This window comes from Mytilus edulis, chromosome 9 (genome assembly GCF_963676685.1).
Source record: "Mytilus edulis chromosome 9, xbMytEdul2.2, whole genome shotgun sequence".
Lineage (NCBI taxonomy): Eukaryota > Metazoa > Mollusca > Bivalvia > Mytilida > Mytilidae > Mytilus > Mytilus edulis.
This window is the reverse complement of record NC_092352.1, coordinates 12,522,875-12,548,108: the sequence shown is the minus strand read 5'-3', so window position 1 is coordinate 12,548,108 and position 25,234 is coordinate 12,522,875. Positions and strand designations below refer to the sequence as shown.

Here is a 25,234-nt window from a genome sequence, read left to right as displayed (position 1 = left end):
TTTCTGGTCTGTGCGTCCGTTCGTCCGTCCGTCCGTTCGTTCGTCCGTCCGTCTGTTCGTCCGTCTGTCCCGCTTCAGGTTAAAGTTTTTGGTCAAGGTAGTTTTTGATGAAGTTGAAGTCCAATCAACTTGAAACTTAGTACACATGTTCCTTATGATATGATCTTTCTAATTTTAAAGCCAAATTAAACTTTTGACCCCAATTTCACGGTCCACTGAACATAGAAAATGAAAGTGCATGTTTCAGGTTAAAGTTTTGGGTCAAGGTAGTTTTTGATGAAGTTGAGGTCCAATCAACTTGAAACTTAGTACACATGTTCCCTATGATATTATCTTTCTAATTTTAATGCCTAATTATATTTTTTATCCAATTTCACGGTCCATTGAACATGGAAAATGATAGTGCAAGTGGGGCATCCGTGTACTTTGGACACATTCTTGTTTTATTCAAAACTCCTGGTTATTGATGATAAGAAGACTCACTGAAGTTGATTAAATAGCAAACATTAGACTTATTTAAAAAAAAAATGCTATGAAAAATCACATTTTCATAGCATAGTTGGTTTTTTTTTTCTTCTTCAAAATTATAGTTAAAAATATTCATTATTGTATAATACATAAAAAAACACAAAAAGGGATAACTAATAACAAAGTCAAGCATTACCAGGCACTATCAGACTTGCCTTGGGTAATTTGAAAGTACAAATGCTTTAATGATGGTGCAGCTGAATTCCACCATTTAAGGGGGTACCATAATAAATACAGTAGTTGATGGAGTTTTCTAAAGGCTGTCATAATAAAGAAACTTTCGACAACAAATCAACGCATATACAAAAGTTTGTCAAAAGTCTATAGTTTTGAACGTGTTTTGCATTCTAAATATTGTTTTGTGCATAATTAATATTATAAAGACTCTGTAGTCTAATATATGTTTTATCTAAGATAGAAATGACTTGTTGTTAATGCAATAATGGATAAAACCTTTTCTTACATTTATTTTAAAATAGTTATTAAAAACATAAATGCTTTTTGTAAACATGTTTGAAAATTAATATCTAGCTAGTCATCGCTAAAATAGGAAATAACAAATAATGAGCTTAGTGTGTTAATGTTTTATTTTCTTGTAGGACAAATACTTTATTCTGCAAGTGGATCAATCTCGTACACCAGCTACTGCTAAAATATATAAACTCCAGCTACAACAGCATCTGAATTATTCGGAGAAAAGTCAATACAGATTTACTGCAGTAGCTTCTGTAAGTACAAAGGATGAACGTTGTATCCTATTCATATTTTATATAATTTATTGATTGTCACTATGTTATAAGAAATAGGATTTATTAAATTATAGTTTATACAAGACACATGTATCTTCTATCTAGGTCCGTCAATCTATTTTAAGGTAAATTTATTTTTAGAATCTATGATTGTTTACACCCATAGGGGATATGTGTTTTTAGTACAGCATTGTCAAATTAACGAGCTTACATTCCTATGCATGTGTGGCATATGTATTTTAATCAGCTATTCCTACCACTGTCCCACTCTACACCATCTGGGTTTTGTATAATATAATTGTATCTTACCAGTATATATTTGTTTAGTGTATAGATCAGGGACCTTTTACTTTGAATTATTTTATTTCATATGATAAATTCAAAATGTAATCAAGAGAGCATATTTTATATACTTTTTTAAATGTTTAGTGATCTTGAATGTAATTTTGATTTTTCAGTTGGAAGGTTATCCAGATAAAAATGCTACAGCTAATTTCATAGTAAATGTAGAAGATGTAGATGACCAAAACCCAAAGTTTACAAAAAAATCATACCAAGTAGATGTAGCAGAGGTAAGGTTTTACTGTACTTTGGATTCATTAATTTTCATGGGTAGAGTTCAGTTTTCTTGGTTTGAGAAAAAGTTGCAGGTTCCTGCATATTTAATTTCTTTGTTTTGGAAAAGACTGCATACATTCCTTTAGAAAATTTGAAATTTCATTGAACATTTGAATTCCTGGTTCCCCTGTATCCATGAAATCCACAAAAATTGGTATCCAACAAAAATTAAGGAATTCACAGTATCTTAAATATATTTCAATGAAACTTTACATTATAATTCTCCATTCCTAGAAAGTGTGTTGACGATCATGGTTAAAAAAAAGTTTAACTTAAACACCTCAAGCATTCACTAAAAGGCTATGTGAATGCAATGGTGAAAAACCTTACAAAATTTGTTCTGTTCTGTACTATACCATGAAGATGTAGATTCAAGGTAAATTCTAGACTTTTTCATTCATGCTTATTGTAAATAGTTATCAAAGGTAATTGTAAAGGGCACAATTTAAGTCAACTGTATTCAGCATTAGATGAAAAGAGTTCTAAATTTGTCCTTGAAACACCACATCTTGTAAATTGATTGGCTGATCTCAGATGAGTCATTGTACATGTTAACTATGACTACTTTAAAAACAAATTATGGCAGCTAGGCCTGGTCTTTGAGCTAAAAGAATAACATAATATACAAGTTTAGAAAGAAATGATGAAAATTTTGTTAAATTACATTGCAAAGATTAAAATGATACACATTTTTTGTTGAAATGAATTATTTTTAAGCACTAGCCAATAATTAGGGGATATATTGCATAGTTTCAGTTGTCCATCTATCACACTTTGGGTTTAAGATAATAAACAATTTCAAATTGCTTCATGAAATTAATTGAAATCTTTTTCATGGGGTGTTTTACAAACCTAAACTTACGGTTATCTTTAATTTAACTTTTAATTAAGAACCAACCATTCCAGCTTGTTGATTGTGACTGTCATTTGAACAAAAAAATGACAGATGCAAGCTTCTCTTACTAATGCTTTGAACCAGTCCTGATATCTGCTATTTTAAGTCATGTGTTTTTTAGTACTTCTCTGACATATAAATGAAAGAAGATGTTGTATACTTTCTACAGAGTCACCAACCATACATTATGGGGAACACATTTTCATTTGAAGTTTAGTCAATACTTTAATCTTTATTTTATAGAATACGAACAGTACTCCTATGACAACCAGTCTACAAGTAAAAGCCGTAGACCAGGATACAGGCATCAATGCAGAAATTAATTATAAATTAATACAAGGTACATTAAAAGAAGGTCTTGATTCGTGTCCTTCAATTCTGTATATATTCAATTTTTATGCCCCATTTATGGGCATTATTTTTACTGGTCTGTGCGTCCGTCCATCCGTCCATTGGTCTGTCCGTCTGTTCATCCAGCTTTAGGTAAAGTTTTTGGTCGAGGTAGTTTTTATGCAGTTAATCTGCATTGGGAGCACCCTAGATTTGTGGTCTACCCAATAAATGCTAAAATACTTGCCATTGTTATTATCTAGCTGGCTACTATGTTATATATAACTAATTAAACACTTTTTTAATACTTTTAATTCTGGATTACAAAAAATATGACTAGAAAAACCTTAAATGATTGTCGAATCACCCAAAACTTTTGAAGTTGCACATAGGAAGTAGTGCTCATTAGGAATTCTTATGTAGTTTATTATCGCCTGTGCTTTTGGCTAAGATGTCAAAAAAACAATTGTACAAAATATTTAATCGCCGAAAATCTTTTAAGACAAGTAGTTTAGATTTCAAAAATGGCAAAAGTCGTAGGAATATTGTTTGTCATTAATACGTAGTACAACTACGTCAGTCGTCTATTATATAATAAGTTCAAATGTTCATGCTGTTGGCGGCAATTTCAAATTAGAAGACGAAATTCGTATCTTTTCAATTTGGAGGCAGGGTTCAAATTAGCGGTGGTCCAAGGTCCGCGACCTTCCACTTTCGACTTGGTTACTAGCCACGCCAGACGGGCCTTCCACTCTGAGACAACTATATCTTAGTTATAGTAGTCTCAGTTCCACTTGAAAGAAAATTAAAAATAGCTTTGCAAACCTTTTAGCCAAAGTCTCCAAATAAACGATCTCAAAACTTTTTTTAATCATTATTATTCATGACAGCGATGTCAATTTTGTTCAATCGCTAGCTATATACAGAAAATCGCCTACAAAAAATGATTTAATACGAGTAAAATCGTATCTGACTGACAAAAACAACATTGGAACACAATGACAATGGCTGCCGTGAAAAGACAATTACAATTTCGGATCCAATTCCGGAAGCGGATAAGGATAATTCCGGGTTTTTTGGCGAATCCAGGCAGGTGACAAAATATATCTATTCATGGTAAATGTATATAAACACTAGAATTGAAAACCAAAAGATATATGTAAAAGAAAGAAAAAGCAGAAAATATTTTAAACAGAAACTCAAAATTACTTTTGACAAATTTTAATGTCAAAATCCAATACAATGTGACAGCTGGGAACAGTATATCTAACAATATATATGTTCCTGGTCACAGTCTAAATTTTCTTTATCAGTGATAAATGTTGATAATGCATGTAAGATGCTTTTAAACTGTAAACATATAACTGCAATTTTGAAGGGGTATTTTTTTCTTCTCAATTTTGAAGGGTCAGTTAAAGAAACTGGAAGATTCTTTCTTTTTTTTCACAAATAACTACCTGAATGTAGGCAAATCATATGATATATAGGTGGCGTCCTTTTGGCCACTCTACCCCCTCCTGTTTGATAACTTTGAAATGGATGAGATCCCCACCTCTCAACCATATACATTCATGTATGGGACTATATATATATATAACTAATCAAATGAAATATAGGGGGAGTCCCCCTACCCCCTCCTGTTTGAGAACTTGGAAAACGGTTGAGATCCCTACCCCTAAACAATATATATTCATGTATGGGACAATATAACAAATCAAATGAAATATAGGGGAAGTCCCTGGGGTCACCCTACCCCTTCCTGTTTGAGAACTTGAAAACCCCTCGAGATCCCCACCCCTAAACCATATATATTCATGTATGGGACAATATAACAAATCATTTACATTTACTATGGGCAGGTCAGTCAGACCTCACCTTTGATCCTTGTAGTAGTGAACATTTGTCTGATTTGTGTTGCATAACTATTGTACTATAGAACACATACTCAGTTTTCTTTACAGGGAAACCAGTCCATTCATACTATAACATGTTCGTACTAAGTCAACACGTACTACTAACAGTCAACTAAAACCATCATTAACTACCTACTAGAACAACTATAATCATTGCGAACTTGTACCACTGCAGACTCACCATAAAAAATATACATTTATATATTCATTGCTATTGAAACCTTGATAACATATAAATTATTTGCCTTAATAATTAATTCATTAGATAAAACATAAATGTACAATATATGAATGTTTAATGCCACATCAGAGGCAGATTTAGAGGGTTTTTCAGTGGGCCCACTCCCCTCCCCCCCCCCCCCTTCCATTTTTGAGAAAAAATTTGGTTGGTTATATAGGGAATCACTGAAGCATGACTGGAGCAGGTCCCCTGTTAGGCAGGCAGTGGGCCCCCAATTATGAAAATTTCTGGATCCGCCCCTGCACATAATTACGTTTGCCTGGTTTTTGGTTAACTGCCTTCAGCGCTTACAGCGCTTTGATTGATCAAGTTGAAGTCCAATCAACTTGAAACTTAGTAAACATGTTCCCTATCATATGATCTTTCTAATTTTAATGCCAAATTAGAGATTTTATCCCATTTTCACGGTCCACTGAACATAGAAAATGATTGTGCGAATTGGGCATCTGTGTTCTGGTTTTAACACAGTTTTTTCTATTCTTTATATTATAACACCTCATTATTCTCTCATTCTCTATTTTTTTCTCATTTTCTGTAGTCATTTTTGTATTGAATTATAATTCTTTATTCTGTAAACTCCAGCCATACCTTCATAATAGAACGGACAGAATCGCAAGTGTTATGTCTAGTTAGATATTGAGATATATTATTAAAATAAATGGATGTGGTATGATTGCAAATGAGAGAACTTACAGCCAGAGACCATTGGATATAGAAGTATGAAACTATATGTCACAGTAGGATCTTCAAAAATGAGCAAAATCAATATCACAGCCAGCTTTAAAAGCCCTGATATGACAATATATGAAACAATTTATCCGTATTATAGAAACTTATTCTACCTTTGTTTTCATCACCCCATTTTTACTTCAAATTTCTCTGTTTAACGTTTTTTATTTTATTTAGTGTTTCAAATATGTTAATGATCTCATGAGAAGTGTTTGTCATTGACATTCATTTATATATAAATGTAATGATTATATTGTGTAAAATCTATTTCAGAAATTCCATCTAAAGGCTGGTTTTCAGTAGATAAAACATCAGGAGCTATAAAAGTTATCAAGTCACCTGACAGGGAGACATGTTCTCAGCTCACCTTGTTTATTAAGGTACAATTAAGAACATTAGTTGATAAGGGCCCCTATTTATAAAGCTACTAAAGTTAAGAATTGTTCAAAACAGATGGATTTTTTTTTTACTTGTCCTACAATAAATTAAAATTTTGATTGGATATGTTAACTTTTAAAAGTGGTTTTATGCATATCAGCCCAGAACTCTTACATCTCGTTTTTTGACAAAGTTGTTAAGAAACTGCAATCCAACTTAAGGAATTTTAATATTGTGAACTCCGTACAGAGGCTTTTTTATGCCCCACCTACGATAGTAGAGGGGCATTATGTTTTCTGGTCTGTGCCTTCGTTCGTCTGTGCGTCCGTCCGTCTGTGCGTCCGTCCGTTCGCTTCAGGTTAAAGTTTTTGGTCAAGGTAGTTTTTGAAGAAGTTGAAGTCCAATCAACTTGAAACTTAGTACACATGTTCCCCATGATATGATCTGTCTAATTTTAATGCCAAATTATAGTTTTGACCCCAATTTCATGGTCCACTGAACATAGAAAATGATAGTGCGAAGTTCAGGTTAAAGTTTTTGGTCAAGGTAGTTTTTGATGAAGTTAAAGTTACATCAACTTGAAACTTAGTACACATGTTCCCTATGATATGATCTTTCTAATTATAATTCCAAATTATAAATTTGACCCCAATTTCTGATTTTCACGGTCCACTGAACATAGAAAATGAGAGTGCGAGTGGGGCATCCGTGTACTATGGACACATTCTTGTTTTGCTTTGTAGAGCTTTATAATAGGTCTAAATCAGTGATAGAGATGTAAACGTTTCGATGCAGTGTTTCAGTCAAATGCATGGTTAACATGTATGGGGAAATCAGGATGCATTATCCATTGTAAACCAATGTTATTTGTAGTTATCTCCATTGAATTATAATAACGGTAGAATAAAACTTAAGAATTTGTTACTTTATTTTACAGGGTTACCAAGTGAACAATGAAGCCTTGCGCTATGATGTGACTTGGGTGGATGTTACTATTATTGATGTAGATGATAATCCACCTGTTATAGAGAAGTCTGTATATAATATCTCCATACCAGAGAATTCTCCCATGGGTACTAACATAGTACAGGTCCTGGCTACAGACAAGGATGAGGTATGTTGGTTTTATTTCTGTAATATAATAATAAGATGTACTGATTTTATTTTGATATTAGGTTGTTAAAGTACTAAATGTACTGTGGATTCATTATTTTTAATTTTAGTGTATTTTATGGGTATTGACAAACCACAAATTCTTAATGTTCAACAAAGTGTAAATTTCTCATAGCATGGTATGCAAACTTTGGAAAAACCACAAAAATCCAGCATTAACAAAAATATATTTTTTCTTCATTCCACGAAAGTTGGAACACAGGAAAAATAGATAAGTCCAGACACAATACCTCTTATATTCTTAGATCAAGTATGAATAGATAGTGATTTGAAATATTTGTTAATGAGGCATTAATAATGTAAGAAACATGGACATGAGGGGATCAACATAATCTCTATTTTTATCAAATTTGTTTGAATATTGGCATTAGACTTTTTATCTCACTTTTGAAGCATCAATTGTCACACTTGTGTAGACAATTTGGCCATAGGTAGCATCAATTATCACACTTGTGTAGCAGAGTTGACACACATAAATGACATCAATTATCACACTAGTGTAGCAGAGTTGACACACATAAATGGCAACATTTATCACACTTGTGTAGCAGAGTTGACACACATATGACATCAATTATCACACTTGTGTAGCAGAGTTTACACACATGGCAACAATTATCACAATTGTGTAGCAGAGTTGACACACATAGATGGCAACAATTATCACACTTGTGTAGCAGAGTTGACACACATAGATACCATCAATTATCACACTTGTGTAGCAGAGGTGACACACATAGATGGCATCAATTATAACACTTATGTAGCACAATTGACACACATAGATGGCAACAAGTATCACACTTCTTGTGTAGCAGAGTTGACACACATAGATGACATCATTTATCACACTTGTGTAGCACAGTTGACACACATAGATGGCATCAATTATCACACTTGTGTAGCACAGTTGACACACATAGATGGCATCATTTATCACACTTATGTAGCACAATTGACACACATAGATGGCATCAATTATCACACTTGTGTAGCAGAGTTGACACACATATGACATCAATTATTACACTTGCGTAGCAGAGTTGACACACATAGATGGCATCAATTATAACACTTGTGTAGCAGAGTTTACACACATAAATGGCATCAATTATCACACTTGTGTAGCAGAGTTGAAACATATATGGCAACAATTATCACACTTGTCTAGCAGAATTGACACACATAAATGGCATCAATTATCACACTTGCGTAGCAGTTACACTGGTTTAAGAGGTAAACAGTTGACACATTTTATCTGTGATATCTTTTTATCCTGCAACATTTCAATGTAAGAACCTTTTTGTGATTTCTCTTAGCCAAACAAGTTTTTAATGTGGTTTAGGATTGGAGATACATTGTCAACTTTTCTGTAGATAAAGATTCACAGAAATTAAATTCTGAACATGTAATTTATTATTATTTAAAATTTCAGGACAACAATGCAAAGTTCTCTTTTCACTTTGTAACATCAAATGTTCTTCGTTCCTCTTGTAAAGGACTTGGAATTGATCAGGCTACAGGGATGATAAAAGTACAGGACAGTGCAGGATTGGACAGAGAAAGACATCCAACCCTTTCATGTCAGGTATAGTAAGTTCTTACTCCCTGGTCAGAAAGCTACTGGACTAACATTTTCATCGCAATTGATTATTGGATCAATGTATAAAGCATTAAACATCTTCATATACCATCATTGAAACTCAAATCATGATATACCATTGCCCCTTTGTCCCACTGTCTATATGGTTCACACCTGTTGGACTTTTAGTCAAGTATGCCTTCCCAATTGTTTTTGCAGAGTTGAGGAACTGTGATGATTTGATTTGATTTTTAAAGGACTTAAACATGACCACATTTGAGGAATGATAAATGTTACATGTTTCATATCATATGGTATCACAAATCAGGGTGCCCACTTGGTTTACTTTCTTCCATAGGTGCACAATGTTTACATAAGCCATAGTTGTCTTCTGAACTTTAATCTTAACTGACCACCATTACATGTTTTTTTTGCAGATGGTAGATTGTTCTTTCCTGTCACTCCAGCTTCCTCCATAAATAATTTATGATGAATGCAAGTCTTGTGATGATTGCTAGTGCCTGATACATTTTTACGGCATATATTTAATCTACGTACACATACATAAAAACATTAAATTTGTTCAGTCTGCATATAATTTTTATGTTAAACTTATAGAGTGGGGAGCTCATAGTCGCCGTGGACACAATTTCGCCGTTTTATGATTTTGAGGTGTAAAATCTTCAAAGGATGGCTGAAATGGCAGAAATATGCAGATAAATGATATTTTTATAACAAATACGATTATTTTTGAAAATGAGACCAAATTTCGGCACTTACCGCAAAGGACCGAAAAACGGACCACGATTTTCAGCCAATTTCCTGAATGAAAAAAAAGATTTCAAAGAAGTATTTCTTAGTAATTCTTTGACTGATTGCCCTAAATTTCAGTTTTTTACACCTTTCAAATGTCTGCTATTCATCTATAATGAAATTTATTTGATAAATATTGTTTAAAGCTGCAGTTATTTGGTTTTAAATAGATGTGTAAAAACGGCGAATATGTGTCCCCCGTTGACAAAAAATCGGGAAATTTCAAACACCCTTTAATCCAACTTTTCAGATGATTTTTCTCAAAACAAACACGTTTTCAAGCTAAGAATATTTTGCATTTGAAGTTATCTTCATATAGAAATATCAGTATACTTCAAAAACATAAAGACCTGAATATAAACTGAAGAAAACATGGAAAGATATGGCGAAAATGAGCACCCCACTCTAAATCAATTAAACTCAAGAATAACATACTCAGAGATTCTACTGTAAAGTTTGGTACATGTATATGAATAATGTTTTACAGCTAAACTACATGCACAGTCCATTTTGTTTAAAACATAGTTTGTATTTATTCTATACACAGGTGAAAGCCAAAGGAACTCATGGGAAACACCTACTAAGTAATGCTAGTAGTATAACAGTAAACTTAGTAGATGAGAATGATAACAACCCTGTGTTTAATATGACAGAATACAGTTTTTATATCAAGAAAAATCAAACTGTTGGTTCTATTGTAGGAGAGGTATGTCTAATAAATTACCAGATTGTACAAAAAGTTGAACACGTGATATGATTACCAATGGGACAATTATCCACCAGAGCCCAAATGACATTTAAATAATCAACTAGAGTAAAGGTTATTGTATGGATGTCCACAATGAAACAAAACCAAACGATATAGTCTGCTATACAAGGTTCTAACCTAAAAAAGAAAAGTGAAACAATTAAAAAGAGAAAACATATAGCCTGATTTATGACAAAACAAGAAACAAAAACAATTATGGCATTCAGAAATAAACAACCACTCAATTTCAGTTTCAAATGTGATGAAAAAAATTATGATGAAAAATAAATAAAACAATGAACTGTAGTTGTGAGAGGTAAACTGTATTTATTATTATAGATTTCAATATAGTTAATTAGTATATGCAAAGTTATTTGTTTGCAGGTTAAAGCAAGTGACAAAGATTTAGCTCCAGCTATATCATACACAATCACAGACAAGTCCTTACAGACCTTTCTTGTTAATTTAAAAACAGGGAAGATAACTCTGAATGTCTCTTTAACAGAAAACTTTTTAAAACTGTACAGCTTTGAAATTGTTGCCAGTGATGGAGACAAGAAAGCACCAAGGTTTGAAATAACAAATGTTTTTATGTGACATGTTAATGACTGTGTAATTGATTCAGAAAGATAACAGATGTGCTTAAGAAGTGGAAGACTTCTGCTAAGTATAGATACAATTTCTCTGCAAATGAAGACAAATGTCATTTTTAGAAACACAAATTTTAACATTTATTTGTTGGATTTATAAAATTTAAGTGTCCAAAACTAAATAAAATATATGGGCATTCATACTCAGCTTACATGTTTGGTAAATTGAATTTGAATTTTCCTTCAAGTATTTTAAACATTCATTAATAAAATTGAAACGGAAATGGGGAATGTGTCACAAAGACAACAACATGACAAAGAGAAGGGTCTTCAACACAGCCAGAAAATCCTGCACCCTGAGGGCTTCAGCTGGCCCTAAACGAAATGTGTACTAGTTCAAAGAAAATAGACGTCACACCAAACTACAAAACGTATAAACGATCTAAAATTAAAAGAACATACAAGACTAACAAAGGTCAGAGGCTCCTGTCTTGGGATAAAACAAGTATTGAAATAATATTTCTTGTTTGAAACATTTTTGATGAGAAATTATCTTAGATTCACCTAGATTTCTATCTGTAATATTTTTGTTGAAAACACCCAAAATGTTTTTAAACAGCTATTCAAATAATTTAAACAAAGATGATCTGTTTGCAAGTAAAAAAAATAAGAAACAGCTGTACAAGTTTGGTTGTAACTATACCTGTTCTTTTTAGTCACTTTAAAATCATTTTGTTCTATCAATAAGTATCCTAGAAATTTTTGATCAAAGAAACTGTAATTTTAAAGGTATGGTTTGTGAACTATTAAATAAAAGTTCCTGATGAAAGTTTATTAAAAAAGGATTCTAATTGCCATGATGGAGTATGGTTGATCCTTATTTAAAACTGCAAAGTCTATGATATTTTGACTTCATCTAAAATGTCTTTAATTCAGATACACCAGTGTAATTGTAAACGTCCATGTTCAAGATGTCAACTTGCATGCACCAGTATTTACACAAAAGAATTATCATTTAAATCTAATGGAAGATGTGGCTGTAGGGACAGATTTAATTCAGATCAAGGTACAATACGATAATACAATTCCGACTTAGTGTAAATGATTGTCTTTGTGAAATGTGCTCTACTTAAGCTTCCTTATTGAATAGAATGTTTTTTGGTAATCATTTTGCTGTGTCCTGTATAAATTCAGGACCTTTGGGTTGAATTGTATCCATATATTGCATAGATTACTTTGTGCAACACCATATCAGAGATCATCTGTAACAAAAAGGTCCATTTCTTAGAGTTCACTGTTTACAAATGTACACCTTATGTAGTAGTGATATTTCATCAGTATATACATCATGAAATGTCTTGTAAGATTGGGTCAAATACAGTTTACTCTTACAAGAAATTTACAGAGACTAAAAATTATGAAGTTCAGTCATAGACGAGTAACTCAGGAGTTATATTTGTCATTAACTATATTTTAGATAGCAAGTAGTTTAGTGAGGACATCTATACTTAACACAATAAATGCTCTAATGACTGAAATTTTTGTCAAAATGTTGATTATTCTGAATAAGTCTTAATAAAGTTTTACACACAAATTCATTTGCTAAAAAATTGTGAAATGTACATGGTATAATTGTGTGAAATGTACATGGTATAATTGTGTGAAATGTACATGGTATAATTGTGTGAAATGTACTTGTGTGAAATGTACATGGTATAATTGCAGGCAACCGATAAGGATCCAGATGACACACTAACTTACAGAATTACTAAATCCAACAGTCATTTTAAAATTAACAGCACCAGGTAAACAATAGAATTTAGTTGATTATTTTCCTTAGTGGTTTAAAATCAATAGACAATTTATCTTGAAAGATGTAGAATTTATTTTATAGAAAGTTTGAGAGGTTGCCAAAAAATTTTGAGTTACAAATAGTATAGCAAATGATTCATACATAACTCATGATGCTTAAATGGTAGATCATCTTGTCTCACTCTATTTGGATTTAATGCAATTCTGATTGTTTTAATCTCATTTTGTCTTGTTTTATGCCGGAAAATTTCAGTGTACCCCCTTAACCAATATATTTGATTAACCTCAAAATATGTGACTATAATACTTTTAATAGTTTTATTTTAATATTTTTTAGTGGAATGTTATCTCTTGTAAAAAGTTTGGATTATGAAGTTGATCATAGTCACAGTATAAATATCACAGTCACTGATTCAGTTCGTGTAAGTTGTATTTCAATTATGGCATTACAATTTTAATTTTATTTTCATTAATTTGTTTGTGAATTGCTTATTTTACAAATGGAGAAACAATCTATTTTCAGCAGCAATTACAATTCAGTATTCCAGTTTTTTGTAATTAATTCTCTCAGTTTTAAACTCAGAGATTAAAACAGAAGATTTCATCTCTCTGAAAATAGGCAAAGAAATTTGAGACCTAAATTAATTTACTTATATATTAAATATCATAATAGCATCACATTTCATACGGGATTTTGTACCTAGAGGTACCACACCAAGTATTTATGAGTAATGAAATATTCTTTAATATGTTTTCAGAATACTATGACAACTTTCAGTGTTACAGTTTTAGACATCAATGATAATGCTCCAAAATTCCAAAATACATCATACATATTTACCAATGTCATAGAGGAAGACTCAAATAGAAATGTTGGAACAGTCCTAGTAAGTAAACTAACAGATTTTTTCAGCTTTAACTTCAGATGACTAATCTATCTCTGATAAAAACATAATAAAGTAATATAATTTTCTCATCATTAGTAAACTTGAATTGGTTTATAAAAATACAGTTGTCAAACTATTCTTAGTTACAACATTGTAATTTTCAGATATCATGATACCTTGTTAGTGGAGTAGTTCAGGTTATTGGTCATAACTTCTTGTATTAACAACTTCATTGATACTCACTTATTATGATGTCAAATTTTTAAAGTTGTAATGCAACATGTTGTGGGAACTTATGTTATTTTAAGTAATGGCAGACAAATTTGAATCATTACACAATATCATAGACTATTGAAGACAAATAAAAGTATTGTTTTAGAATCTCATAATTATTCAATCTTGATTGTTAAAACCACAAGTTTCTATCTTTAATAATATTTTACTATTCTTGATCTTTATTTTTTCTTTATTCTAGGCTACAGATATTGATGGTAAAGGTAACAATAGTGAGATAACTTACAGTATAGAACCACCGTGGTAAGTTTGATTATAGTATTTATTTTTTTTACTTTGATTTTATCTGTCTTATTTTTAGAACAATCTGAGAGTAGAGAATAATTTCTTTAGCAGCAAAATAGGCCGTATAAAATAGATTTCTAGTTCTAGGATCAATAAAGCAGTCAAGAAATAGATAAAAAAGACAAACATTTTTTCATGGGGGATGATTGTTATGTGATTGTCTAAAAATGTTATAGTTACAAGGCTAGCTAGCATTTGAGGACTGTACATTGTAATGTAAGAAAATATTGATGCCACTAGTATCTTTTTTTTCCAAAAAGTATGAGAACCAGCTTACAAATAACCTTGTCATATAACAATTATAATAGAATTACTCACAAGTTTAATGCATGTAGCATGATTGTTTGACCTCCAAAAAAATTGTTAACCACTAAATAGCAAAATAGATTTTACACAGCCAATGAAGGAAAAAAATCAAACAACAAAGCTATAGTTAAACTTCACTGATATAATATTCCTTTTAATATTCTTCATCATCAGGAAAGCAAATTTTTCAATTGGTAATGGAGGTAAAATAACAGTTATTGGAAAATTAGACAGAGAATCCATAGATGACACTGAAGGACACATAAAGTTTGTTGTTATAGCAACTGACCATGGTCAGCCATCTTTAACAGGAACAACAGAGGTCACTGTAGAGGTCACAGACATCAATGATAACTGTCCTTACATTAATGCACAAGATCTGAGGTCTACATATGTGTTTAAAGAACTTGAAACGCGTAAAGATTTCCATCATATTCAGGTAATTGTCAACAACTTTTTCAGAAGTTTATAATTCCCAGATTTTTTGTACTGGCAATGTCTTTCATATAGTCTCCTGTCTTATTTAGGTTAACTTCTTAATTAAACTACTGTGGATTCATTAATTTTCGTTGGATACCAATTTTCGTGGAATTCGTGGTTTCATGTTAACCACAAATATAGATGTTCAAAGAATTGCATATTTGCTATTGGTTTGTATGTAGACTTTGGCAAAACCACAAAATTAAATATCCACGAAAGTGGTGGTTTTCAATAATTCACTAAAATTGGTATCAACGAAAATAAATGAATCCACAGTATTGATAAGTAATGCCTGATATTTATTAAATGATTTTTGACAAACAAAAATTAGAATTTGTATTTAATAATGTCTTATTTATTCATAAGGTATTTTAAAAGAAATTAACATATGCATTTACAATTTTCATTTTAGGTTGAAGATATGGATAAAACTGATATAAATAGACAAATGACCTACTCATTTATTGGTAGCCATGATGGGTTTACTATTGACCCAAATTCAGGCAATTTGTCTGCAACAAAAGCCTTAGAAATGGAACATACCAAAAATGGTCAGATCGAACTGACAATTAGTGTGTCCAACAATCCTACATGTAAAGACAATATAACAGTTACACAGACTATCGTTATTAATGTACAGGTATGTTTAGCAGATTTTTATTCTGATTTCATGCAGAATGTTATGTTTTGATAGTGAAATCTGTAAAAAAAAAAACTAGTTTACATTGAAAACTTACTACAGTGAGATGCTTGTAGGTGTTACTGTAAAATTTTACCTATAGCTCAACCTGTTTTTAAAATTGTCAACACAATAGGGACATTTAAATTGACCAGTTGGTATTGTTAGATTTAAATATACCTTGATTCTACCTGTACAGATTTTTATTCACCTAACCCAAAGTTTCAGCATGCTTTTTTCCTGAAGATTTTCTTACCTAGGATTATTCTATTAAAAATTGATAGGGAAGAAAATAATTTGGTTTTCATTGTTTTAAATCCCTGATATATTTGATTTATCTATTTTTTACCTAAAATTCTAAATCAGTAAATGATTAAAATAAATATGTATTACTATGTTTGAAAATTTAAACTGTTTTTACACCAAAATGCTTCTTTAAAATTCGAACCCTTATACATAGTATTGTCCAGCTGCCAGTGAAACAAGAAATAGCTGTTCAGGGTGTTTACAGTTTAAATTTTCAGAGGGATATGTTGTTTTTTTCTTCACATGACCCTTCAAGATTCTCATTTTGGATTATTATTTGCAATGTTTTAAATCTTTTGGTGTCATTGTGCATACAATATTGGATTTATTTTATTTGAATTCACTACTCAGACTTTTTATAGCAATTTTGCTTCTTAAAATGTGATGTGTTTCTTTCAAGATTTTATTGTCATGAAGGACATCAAGGAGGAAATAATTCATTCAAACCGTTTTGTGGGGCTTACATATGATGTTGTACATATAAAATTCGAAATAATTTTGGAGTATACCTTGCTGTGTTTTTTCTTTGAAATCTATTATAATATTAGTGGGAGTTTTGTGCATAAAATGCTGTGTTCACTAAAGGAATTTTTCATACAATGGGATTTAGTTATGTCAAAGATTTAAAAATTTCAAAACTGGAATTCAAGTAGGAGATATAGTGTGAGTTCATCCAACATGTTTCTGTGGCTTTAAATGTGATTTTTGAAATATTCATTATTAATTTTGGGATCTATTACAAATTTAAGATGATTCCCTATTTAAATGGGATCTTGGAAATGAAATAAAATGTTGAAGTAATGCAGTGGATATAGTCTAATCTAGTGATAAAGTGAAAAATAAAAGTAAAATATTCTAAAATATTCCTAACGTGAGGAAATGTTTTTTAAAAGTGAATGTGAAATTGGAAATAGTCATTATAAAATTCTGAATCAAATTTTGTTTGATTTGGAAATTATTATAGGAAATGAAATAAAATGTTGAAGTAATGCAGTGGATATAGTCTAATCTAGTGATAAAGTGAAAAATGAAAGTAAAATATTCTAAAATATTCCTAACATGAGGAAATGTTTTAAGTGAATGTGAAATTGGAAATAGTCATTATAAAATTCTGAATCAAATATTGTTTGATTTGGAAATTTATTATAGGAAATGAAATAAAATGTTTACTGTGGATATATAAAAATCAGGTGATATATAGTAAAAATATAAATAAAATATTACAAAATATAAGTGAGGATAACTATTTGGAATATAGTAATGGAAATGATTCTGAATTATGTATAGATTCTGCACCTGTTAAATTAGGATGTATATAATTGGAAGTTAATCAGAATTTATACTATGGATTTAGAAAAAAATCTAGTGAAGTAGTGAAAAATGAATAAAAGTGAGTGAAATATTACGACTGGATTATTTAGGGTATTAAACACTGCTAGTAGTGGCTATGCAAACATTTAGATGAAATGTAGTGCATTTTAGGTCATGCCATTTTAAATTACATGTAACTGCAAGAAAATAAAATATATGATATAGTCATTCTTGTTTGGCTTGATCACTCATAAGATTTTGAATGACAGTAAAATAAAAATCTCTCAATAGAATAATCCTAGGTAACAAAAAGTTCAGGAAAAAAGCATGCTGAAACTTTTGGTTAGGTGAATAAAAAAATTTACAGGTAGCATCAAGGTAGATTTAAATCTAACAATACCAACTGGTCAATTTAAATGTCCCTATTGTGTTGACAATTTTAAAAACAGGTTGAGCTATAGGTAAAATTTTACAGTAACACCTACAAGCATCTCACTGTAACTGAATGTGCATTTTAGATACAATTGAACAGATTTATAGACAGGTATTTGGTTTGGGATCTGGATTAGTCTCTGTGACTTAGAATATTCTAATGATGTAAACTTATTTTATAAGCACTGTGTGTTGCACATTTTGATTTCATATTCTCTGCATTCAAATTCAATCTAATCTTAAGGGTTATTTTGTTATATGTTTTTTTTCAGTTAATAGTATTAAATATTTGCATTAAATCTGTTGTAACTTTTAGGATATAAACAGATTTTCCCCACAGTTCACCCCAAACACATACAGTCTGAATGTAAAGGAAAATTATACTGTTGGAAGTAAACTAGATGGATTAAGGTAAGCTATATACCATATCTTCTTTTGCTTTGTTCAATAATATATGTAGGTTGAAAGGATTGGTCAAGAATAACCAGCAGCACAACAATTTCATTCCAATCAGCATACTTATTTGGATTAATTAAACTGTATTTGAATAATTTTAGTAACAAAAATGATTGATTTAGCTCAATCATATTTTCAATAAAAAATTGAAAAAAAGGATTATTAATTAACATTGAATTAATAATTTAAATTCGCTCTTTACAGTCTAGTTTGATTTTCAAATTATCATAATTTGTTAAAATTTATTTTTGAATGTAAATTTAATTCAGTTATTTTTATGAATTGAAATTATTTTAAAGGAACTGACTATATTTTTGATAGGATAAATGCCACAGATCGTGATACAAGTCCTAAGTACAACACTATAACCTACTGGATAGGAAATGGAGATCCTTCTGGTCATTTCTATATGGACAGTCAAACTGCAGAAATATATTTGGTCAAACCACTGGATTATGAAAATCTGAAACAATTTGTTTTAACGGTATATTACACATTTGTTTTTAGATAAGTGAAGTCTTTAAAATCTTTTAATCAAATGAAACATTATATTGTACAGGTAGACTGCAATTTCAAATTTCCTTGTGTATTATAGAAAAAACTGTGCAGTCGAAAGTTAAGTATGAATATAATTTTTTTTTTTAAATTCCATCTTCTATATTATTTATAAAATAAGTAGATACATATTTCCTTTTTGCAATTTGAATAAATCTATTTAGTGCATCATGTATTTACCAAACTTCTTCTGTAAATTAATGTAAGTTGATATATGTTTTGAATTTCGTCTATAGATACATGCTACTGATGGCCATGCATTATATAATGGAACCTCTATAAATGCCACAGGACATGTTACTGTCAAAGTGCAGAATGTTAATGATAATACTCCTAAGTTCAATCAAGGTAAGAAATACAGATATTTTCATAGTTCACAAATGTCCCTATTTAGGGTCACCAACATGTATGTAAAGCAAAATGAGAATGCTGAAAATAACAAATATATCAGAAAAAACTTTTTTGTTTTAAGCTTTGAATAATTGTTGAAGGACATACCTGTCAACTGACCCGGATTCTGCGGGTGTGACCCAAGATTTTCACAATTCTGAGGGATCACCCGGATCACCCGCCGGGTCATTGAAATAACCGGGAAATTCCGAAAATGACCCGATTTCACCCGTATTTCTTAGCCTTGAGATTGATTTTCATAAGTAATACTCCTTTGAAATACCGGCAAATTCGTAATTCTTCCATAAACATGCAGTTCATCTAGCTATGAAAACTGTCAATTAAGTGACCCATTAAGTGCATGGCTTCACTTGACAGCTTTGGTGTCAAACACACTGTTGATTAACACCAATTACCTTAGCTTTAGGTCGTAAATAAATTGCCCTGTTGTTTTACAAAGATATTTCAACTAAGAGTTACTTCCCCTTATTTGTCACCATTCAAAATTATTCCTTATATTTACGTTTTATGGGTGAAAAAGATTAAATCATAATAATATAAAATTCAAATACATATTGAAAAATAACTTTTCATTATTTTTATACCTTTATACAATTTAAAAAAAAAAGTTGAAAATTAATTTTTACATTTATACTTCCTTTAACTGTATTACTATATTTTATCATAGTCTAATTTCCTTGTCAATAAATTTTAGATGATGACAAAAAGTAAAGGATATATAGGCTGTGATACACAAGTTAATAAAAATCTTTAAAAGTGTAATGAAATAATAATAAATAAGATTTAAAATGACTTAACCAAGTGAACATGCATTGATGTTTTGGTATCTTTGATATACATTATAAGAAAATGTACCATAAATACTGAAATTCAGCTCGAAAAAGTTCGTACGCGCTATGACCTGAGATTTGATTCTTCAATGCAGGTCATGACCTGCATTTTCATCGTCACAGGTTGACAGGTATGGAAGGATCCCATACACCAACTTATTGCAAAGAATAACTGTCCAATAATTCCCCTGACTGTACAATGTTTTGTCTGTTTAGATTTTTGATTATTAAATTTTTCTAATTTGACAGATGTATATCTATGTAAATTTGATGAAAACAGTCAAACCAGCCAAAATGGATGTACAGTAAAGGCTACAGACGGAGATAAGGATAAGTTATCATACAGGGTTAATAATACGGTAAGTTAAATAAGTTATGGTAAGGTATGGGCCATAAGTCATTGTACAGCATGCATATTACAGAATGTTACTTTAGTTGATGATATAATATTGATTTATCAAAAAGACAATAATTTTACCTCGTAACATAGCATATTATTAATAAAAAAATGTGCAGTTAAAAAAAATGTTTGTGTAATGGGCTTCCTATCTTTTGATTGAAATAGGGTTTATCAGTTCAAAAAATATATTTATAAATGTGTGATCTCAAAATTCAGAGTTCATTATTTGTAGAATTGGTATACGTTACCGAATTATTGAAGTTTTCGTCCTGAGTGTTATAATTGGGTAAAAAGAAAAAAAACTTGAAATTTTTTGACATTCAACTTGTGTTTCACATTTCTTTGAAGATGTTCAAAATAAACCAGTTAACAAGAGATATAACTGTGAGTGTTGCCAAAGGATTGGATTATGATGATGATGTACATAAGTATATGTTACAAGTCCTAGCTACAGACAATGGAAGTCCTAAGTTAACAGGGTAATAACCTTTATGTTTATCTTTGTTAAAAAATCCTAAATTTTCTGTTGTTTTTTTTTCGGAAGTCATAAATTAATAGAGTAATTTATGAATTAAAAATTTTATGCCCTTATTGATTGAGCTTTATAAGGAAACCATAAATTAACCAGGACATACTCTTCTTAACTGAGTCTCGTAAGGAGTTTAAGATTAATAGTTAATTCAGAAAGTCTTTACCACACAAATACACTTTTTCTTTCTGAACAGTAGACAATTGGTAAAAGCGTTATGGATGCTAATCTTGGAGATGAATGACAAATTTATAAATTCTTTATAAAACATGCTTGACACTCATAATTACAATCTTTAAAAGTTTCCAACCAGAAACTACAGCAATGCAAGCAATTTGTTTAAGAAAGTGCTCTAATTACTAACTTCATTTTTATTGTAGAACAGCAGTTGTTGAAGTTGATGTCCTAAACTTGAATGACAACTCTCCTTCCTTTAGTAACAAAACCTACACTTTTAAAGTAATGGAGGATGCCCCAGTGTTGACAATGGTGGGAATTATACAGGCTTCGGATAAAGATGGAGACAAACTTAAATACTCCATTGCTTCTAATAAACCAGGTATAACATTGTCGTTTGTTGCTGTATTACATATTTGGTTTTTGTTCGTTTTAAGCTCACCTGGCCCGAAGGGCCAAGTGAGCTTTTCTCATCACTTGACGTCCGGCGTCCTGCGTCGGTCGTCCGACGTTAACTTTTACAAAAATCTTCTCCTCTGAAACTGCTGGGCCAAATTTACCCACACTTGGCCACAATCATCATTGGGGTACCTAGTTAAAAAAAATGTGTCCGGTGATCCGGTCAACCAACCAAGATGGCCACCATGGCTAAAAATAGAACATAGGGGTAAAATGCGGTTTTTGGCTTATAACTCAAAAACCAAAGCATTTAGAGCAAATCTACCAGTTTAGGAGTTATTGCCCTTTATAGTCAATTTTTAACCATTTTTTGTAAATCTTAGTAATCTTTTACAAAAGATCTTCTCCTCTGAAACTACTGAGCCAAATTAATCCAAACTTGGCCACAATCATTTTTGGGGTATTTAGTTTAAAAAATATGTCCGGTGACCTGGCCATCCAACCAAGATGGTTGCCACGGCTAAAAATAGAACATAGGGGTAAAATGCAGTTTTTGGCTTATAACTCAAAAACCAAAGCATTTAGAGCAAATCTGACTGAGGATAAAATTGTTTATCAGGTCAAGATCTATCTGCCCTTCAATTTCAGATGAATCAGGACAACCCGTTTTTGGGTTGCTGCCCCTAAATTGGTAATTTTAAGGAAATTTTGCTGTTTTTGGTTATTATCTTGAATACTATTATAGATAGAGATAACCTGTTCCCAGCAATAATGTTCAGAAAAGTAAGATTTACAAATAAGTCAACATGACTGAAATGGTCAATTGACCCCCTAAGAAGTTATTGTCGTTTATAGTCAATTTTTAACATTTTTCATAAAATTTGTAAATTTTTACTAACATTTTCCACTGAAACTACTGGGCCAAGTTCATTATAGATAGAGATAATTGTAAGCAGCAAGAATGTTCAGTAAAGTAAGATGTACAAACACATCACCACCACCAAAACACAATTTTGTCATGAATCTATCTGCTTCTTTTGTTTAATATTCACATATACCAAGGTGAGCGACACAGGCACTTTAGAGCCTCTAGTTTGTATATTAATAAGTATGCAGGTTTCTCAATTGAATCGTTTTACATTTGTGATTTCCAGGCGTTTCATAGCTGATTGTGCGATGTTGGTTTTGCCCATTGTTTAAAGCTGTACACTGATCTATATGTGTTAATTTCTGTGTCATGTTGGTCTCTTGTGGAGAGTTGTCTCATTGGCAATCATACCATATCTTATTTTTTATATGATGGTAATTGTAGATAATTGTTTCTATTTTTGATGTGAGATTGCTTTTATCATCTTTGAACTAAATACAATAACATATTTGTATGTAATATCTATATTAATATATACATCTACACCTGTCTGACACCAGTTTAGCCACTTGCTGTAGATAAAGAAATTCAGTGTTAAATTATTTTATTTCAGAATTTTCCTTGGATTCCAACACTGGATTATTAACCTTAAAATCCTCACTGATAGATAAGACAAATATAACAAATATAACATTTACAGTACAGGCAAAAGATTCAAACAAGGTTAGTGTATTGATGGATTTATTTATCATCCTAATCATACTCTCTAAAAAATAGCTTTAGTTGTTGGTTTATTTGTTTGTCTTTTTTTTTTTTTATATAGTTTTTTAGGGGTGGGAAAGGGAGTATTTAGGACTTGCCCATTCTCTCCTTTCTTAATCCAGTTATTTGTCTGTTTGCCATTCTTTTCGCATGCATTGCAAGGGCAACTTCCTCAGAAAGGCAATACAAATGATAATGAAACTTTACAGTTGTATATTGTTACCAGAGGAAATGTAGTGGTAATAATGTTGCTTAGGCACAAAAACCTCCTAAAAGAACAATTGGATATTGATGAAACAGTTGTAGAACACACTCTAATGCTGCGCAGATAGGAATATAGTTCTGTTCTGAGATGGGGAGATGATTCGATTTCATGGATTGAAATCTTTATGAGTTCACTTATTGTTTTAGTTTATAAATATTTTGCTTTAAAGAAAGACAGCTTTGTATTAAAAATAACATAAAAAGGATAACAGGAATTACCAAAAATATGTTGATTTTTATTTGACAGTCCCACAGACTACTGCTTTATACCAATAAGGCTATCAAAATTTGAAATACAAGTTTTTTGTTATTGCAATCACCTATCCCATTTGCAATTTTGCAATAATAAAAACATTGCAAAAAATACTGAATTTACCATAAAATTGAGAAAGGAAATGGTGAATATGTCAAAGCGACAACCACCCGACCATAAAGCAAACAACAGCCGAAGGCAACCAATGGGTCTTCAATGTAGCGAGAATTCCCGCACCCGTAGGTGTCCTTCAGCTGGCCCCTAAAATATGCATAATAGTACAGTGATAATGGACGTCATACTAAACTCCGAATTATACACAAGAAACTAAAATTTAAAATCATACAAGACTAACAAAGGCCAGAGGCTCCTGACTTGGGACAGGCGCAAAATTGCGGCGGGGTTAAACATGTTTATGAGATCTCAACCCTCCCCCTATACCTCTAGCCAATGTAGAAAAGTAAAAGAATAACAATACGCACATTAAAATTCAGTTCAAGAGAAGTCCGAGTCTGATGTCAAAAGATGTAACAAAAGAAAATAAATAAAATGACAATAATACATAAATAACAACAGACTACTAGCAGTTAACTGACATGCCAGCTCCAGACCTCAATTAAACTGATTGAAAGATTATGTCTTCATCATATGAAAATCAGGTACAATCCCTCCCGTTAGGGGTTTAGTATCATACTATCATAAAATATATGAGAAGAACATAACCCGTGTCATGCCAACAACTGTTTTTTTAGAAATAAATGTGTTTAGTTCCGATGCAAAGACCCTATCAGTGAATCAATGTTAAAGCCAAAATATGCAATCTTTAATGACCTGACAACAGTATCGTAACTATATCCCCTTTTAATAAGTCTATTTAAAGGTTTTGTTAGTTTCTGAGGAGAACCTGTTTTATATTGTACATTAGACAGGTACAGCTACAGTAACAGTCAATGTAATAGATGTCAACAATCATCCACCAAAGTTTGTTTCTCCAGTCTATACCAGAACCTTATCTGAGAATGTTGATGCTGATATTGTTACTACAGTGAAGGTATGATGATTACAGCAAGTATCTCTACAAATGCCCATTGTCCATTTATTTTATGTTGATATGCTTATTCAAAAGATTTTGTCCTGGCACAGTACCAAGACCAAGTTTAGTTCTATTACATTGCAATAGATATATGTTAGTTTCTTAGACTGAAGTTTTATTTTCGCAAGAGAGATCTATAATTGAGACGTTGCGTAATA

General features: G+C 31.3%; 1 protein-coding gene across 1 annotated transcript in view; it reads left to right on the top strand.

Annotated features, from left to right (window-relative positions):
* Positions 1–25,234, top strand: part of LOC139489441 (protocadherin Fat 4-like) — an 89,067-nt gene that overhangs the window by 23,214 nt on the left and 40,619 nt on the right. Inside the window, exons 8-30 of the mRNA XM_071275765.1 lie at positions 1,128–1,256; positions 1,736–1,849; positions 3,034–3,130; positions 6,277–6,383; positions 7,319–7,495; positions 8,990–9,142; positions 10,497–10,655; positions 11,082–11,266; positions 12,224–12,353; positions 13,013–13,092; positions 13,437–13,521; positions 13,858–13,986; positions 14,462–14,523; positions 15,046–15,310; positions 15,764–15,991; positions 18,396–18,490; positions 18,857–19,019; positions 19,327–19,438; positions 20,581–20,690; positions 21,080–21,210; positions 21,641–21,819; positions 23,318–23,427; positions 24,909–25,034. Coding sequence (XP_071131866.1) covers positions 1,128–1,256; positions 1,736–1,849; positions 3,034–3,130; positions 6,277–6,383; positions 7,319–7,495; positions 8,990–9,142; positions 10,497–10,655; positions 11,082–11,266; positions 12,224–12,353; positions 13,013–13,092; positions 13,437–13,521; positions 13,858–13,986; positions 14,462–14,523; positions 15,046–15,310; positions 15,764–15,991; positions 18,396–18,490; positions 18,857–19,019; positions 19,327–19,438; positions 20,581–20,690; positions 21,080–21,210; positions 21,641–21,819; positions 23,318–23,427; positions 24,909–25,034 — 3,126 coding nt within the window. The remainder of the gene's footprint in view (positions 1–1,127; positions 1,257–1,735; positions 1,850–3,033; positions 3,131–6,276; positions 6,384–7,318; positions 7,496–8,989; positions 9,143–10,496; positions 10,656–11,081; positions 11,267–12,223; positions 12,354–13,012; positions 13,093–13,436; positions 13,522–13,857; positions 13,987–14,461; positions 14,524–15,045; positions 15,311–15,763; positions 15,992–18,395; positions 18,491–18,856; positions 19,020–19,326; positions 19,439–20,580; positions 20,691–21,079; positions 21,211–21,640; positions 21,820–23,317; positions 23,428–24,908; positions 25,035–25,234) is intronic.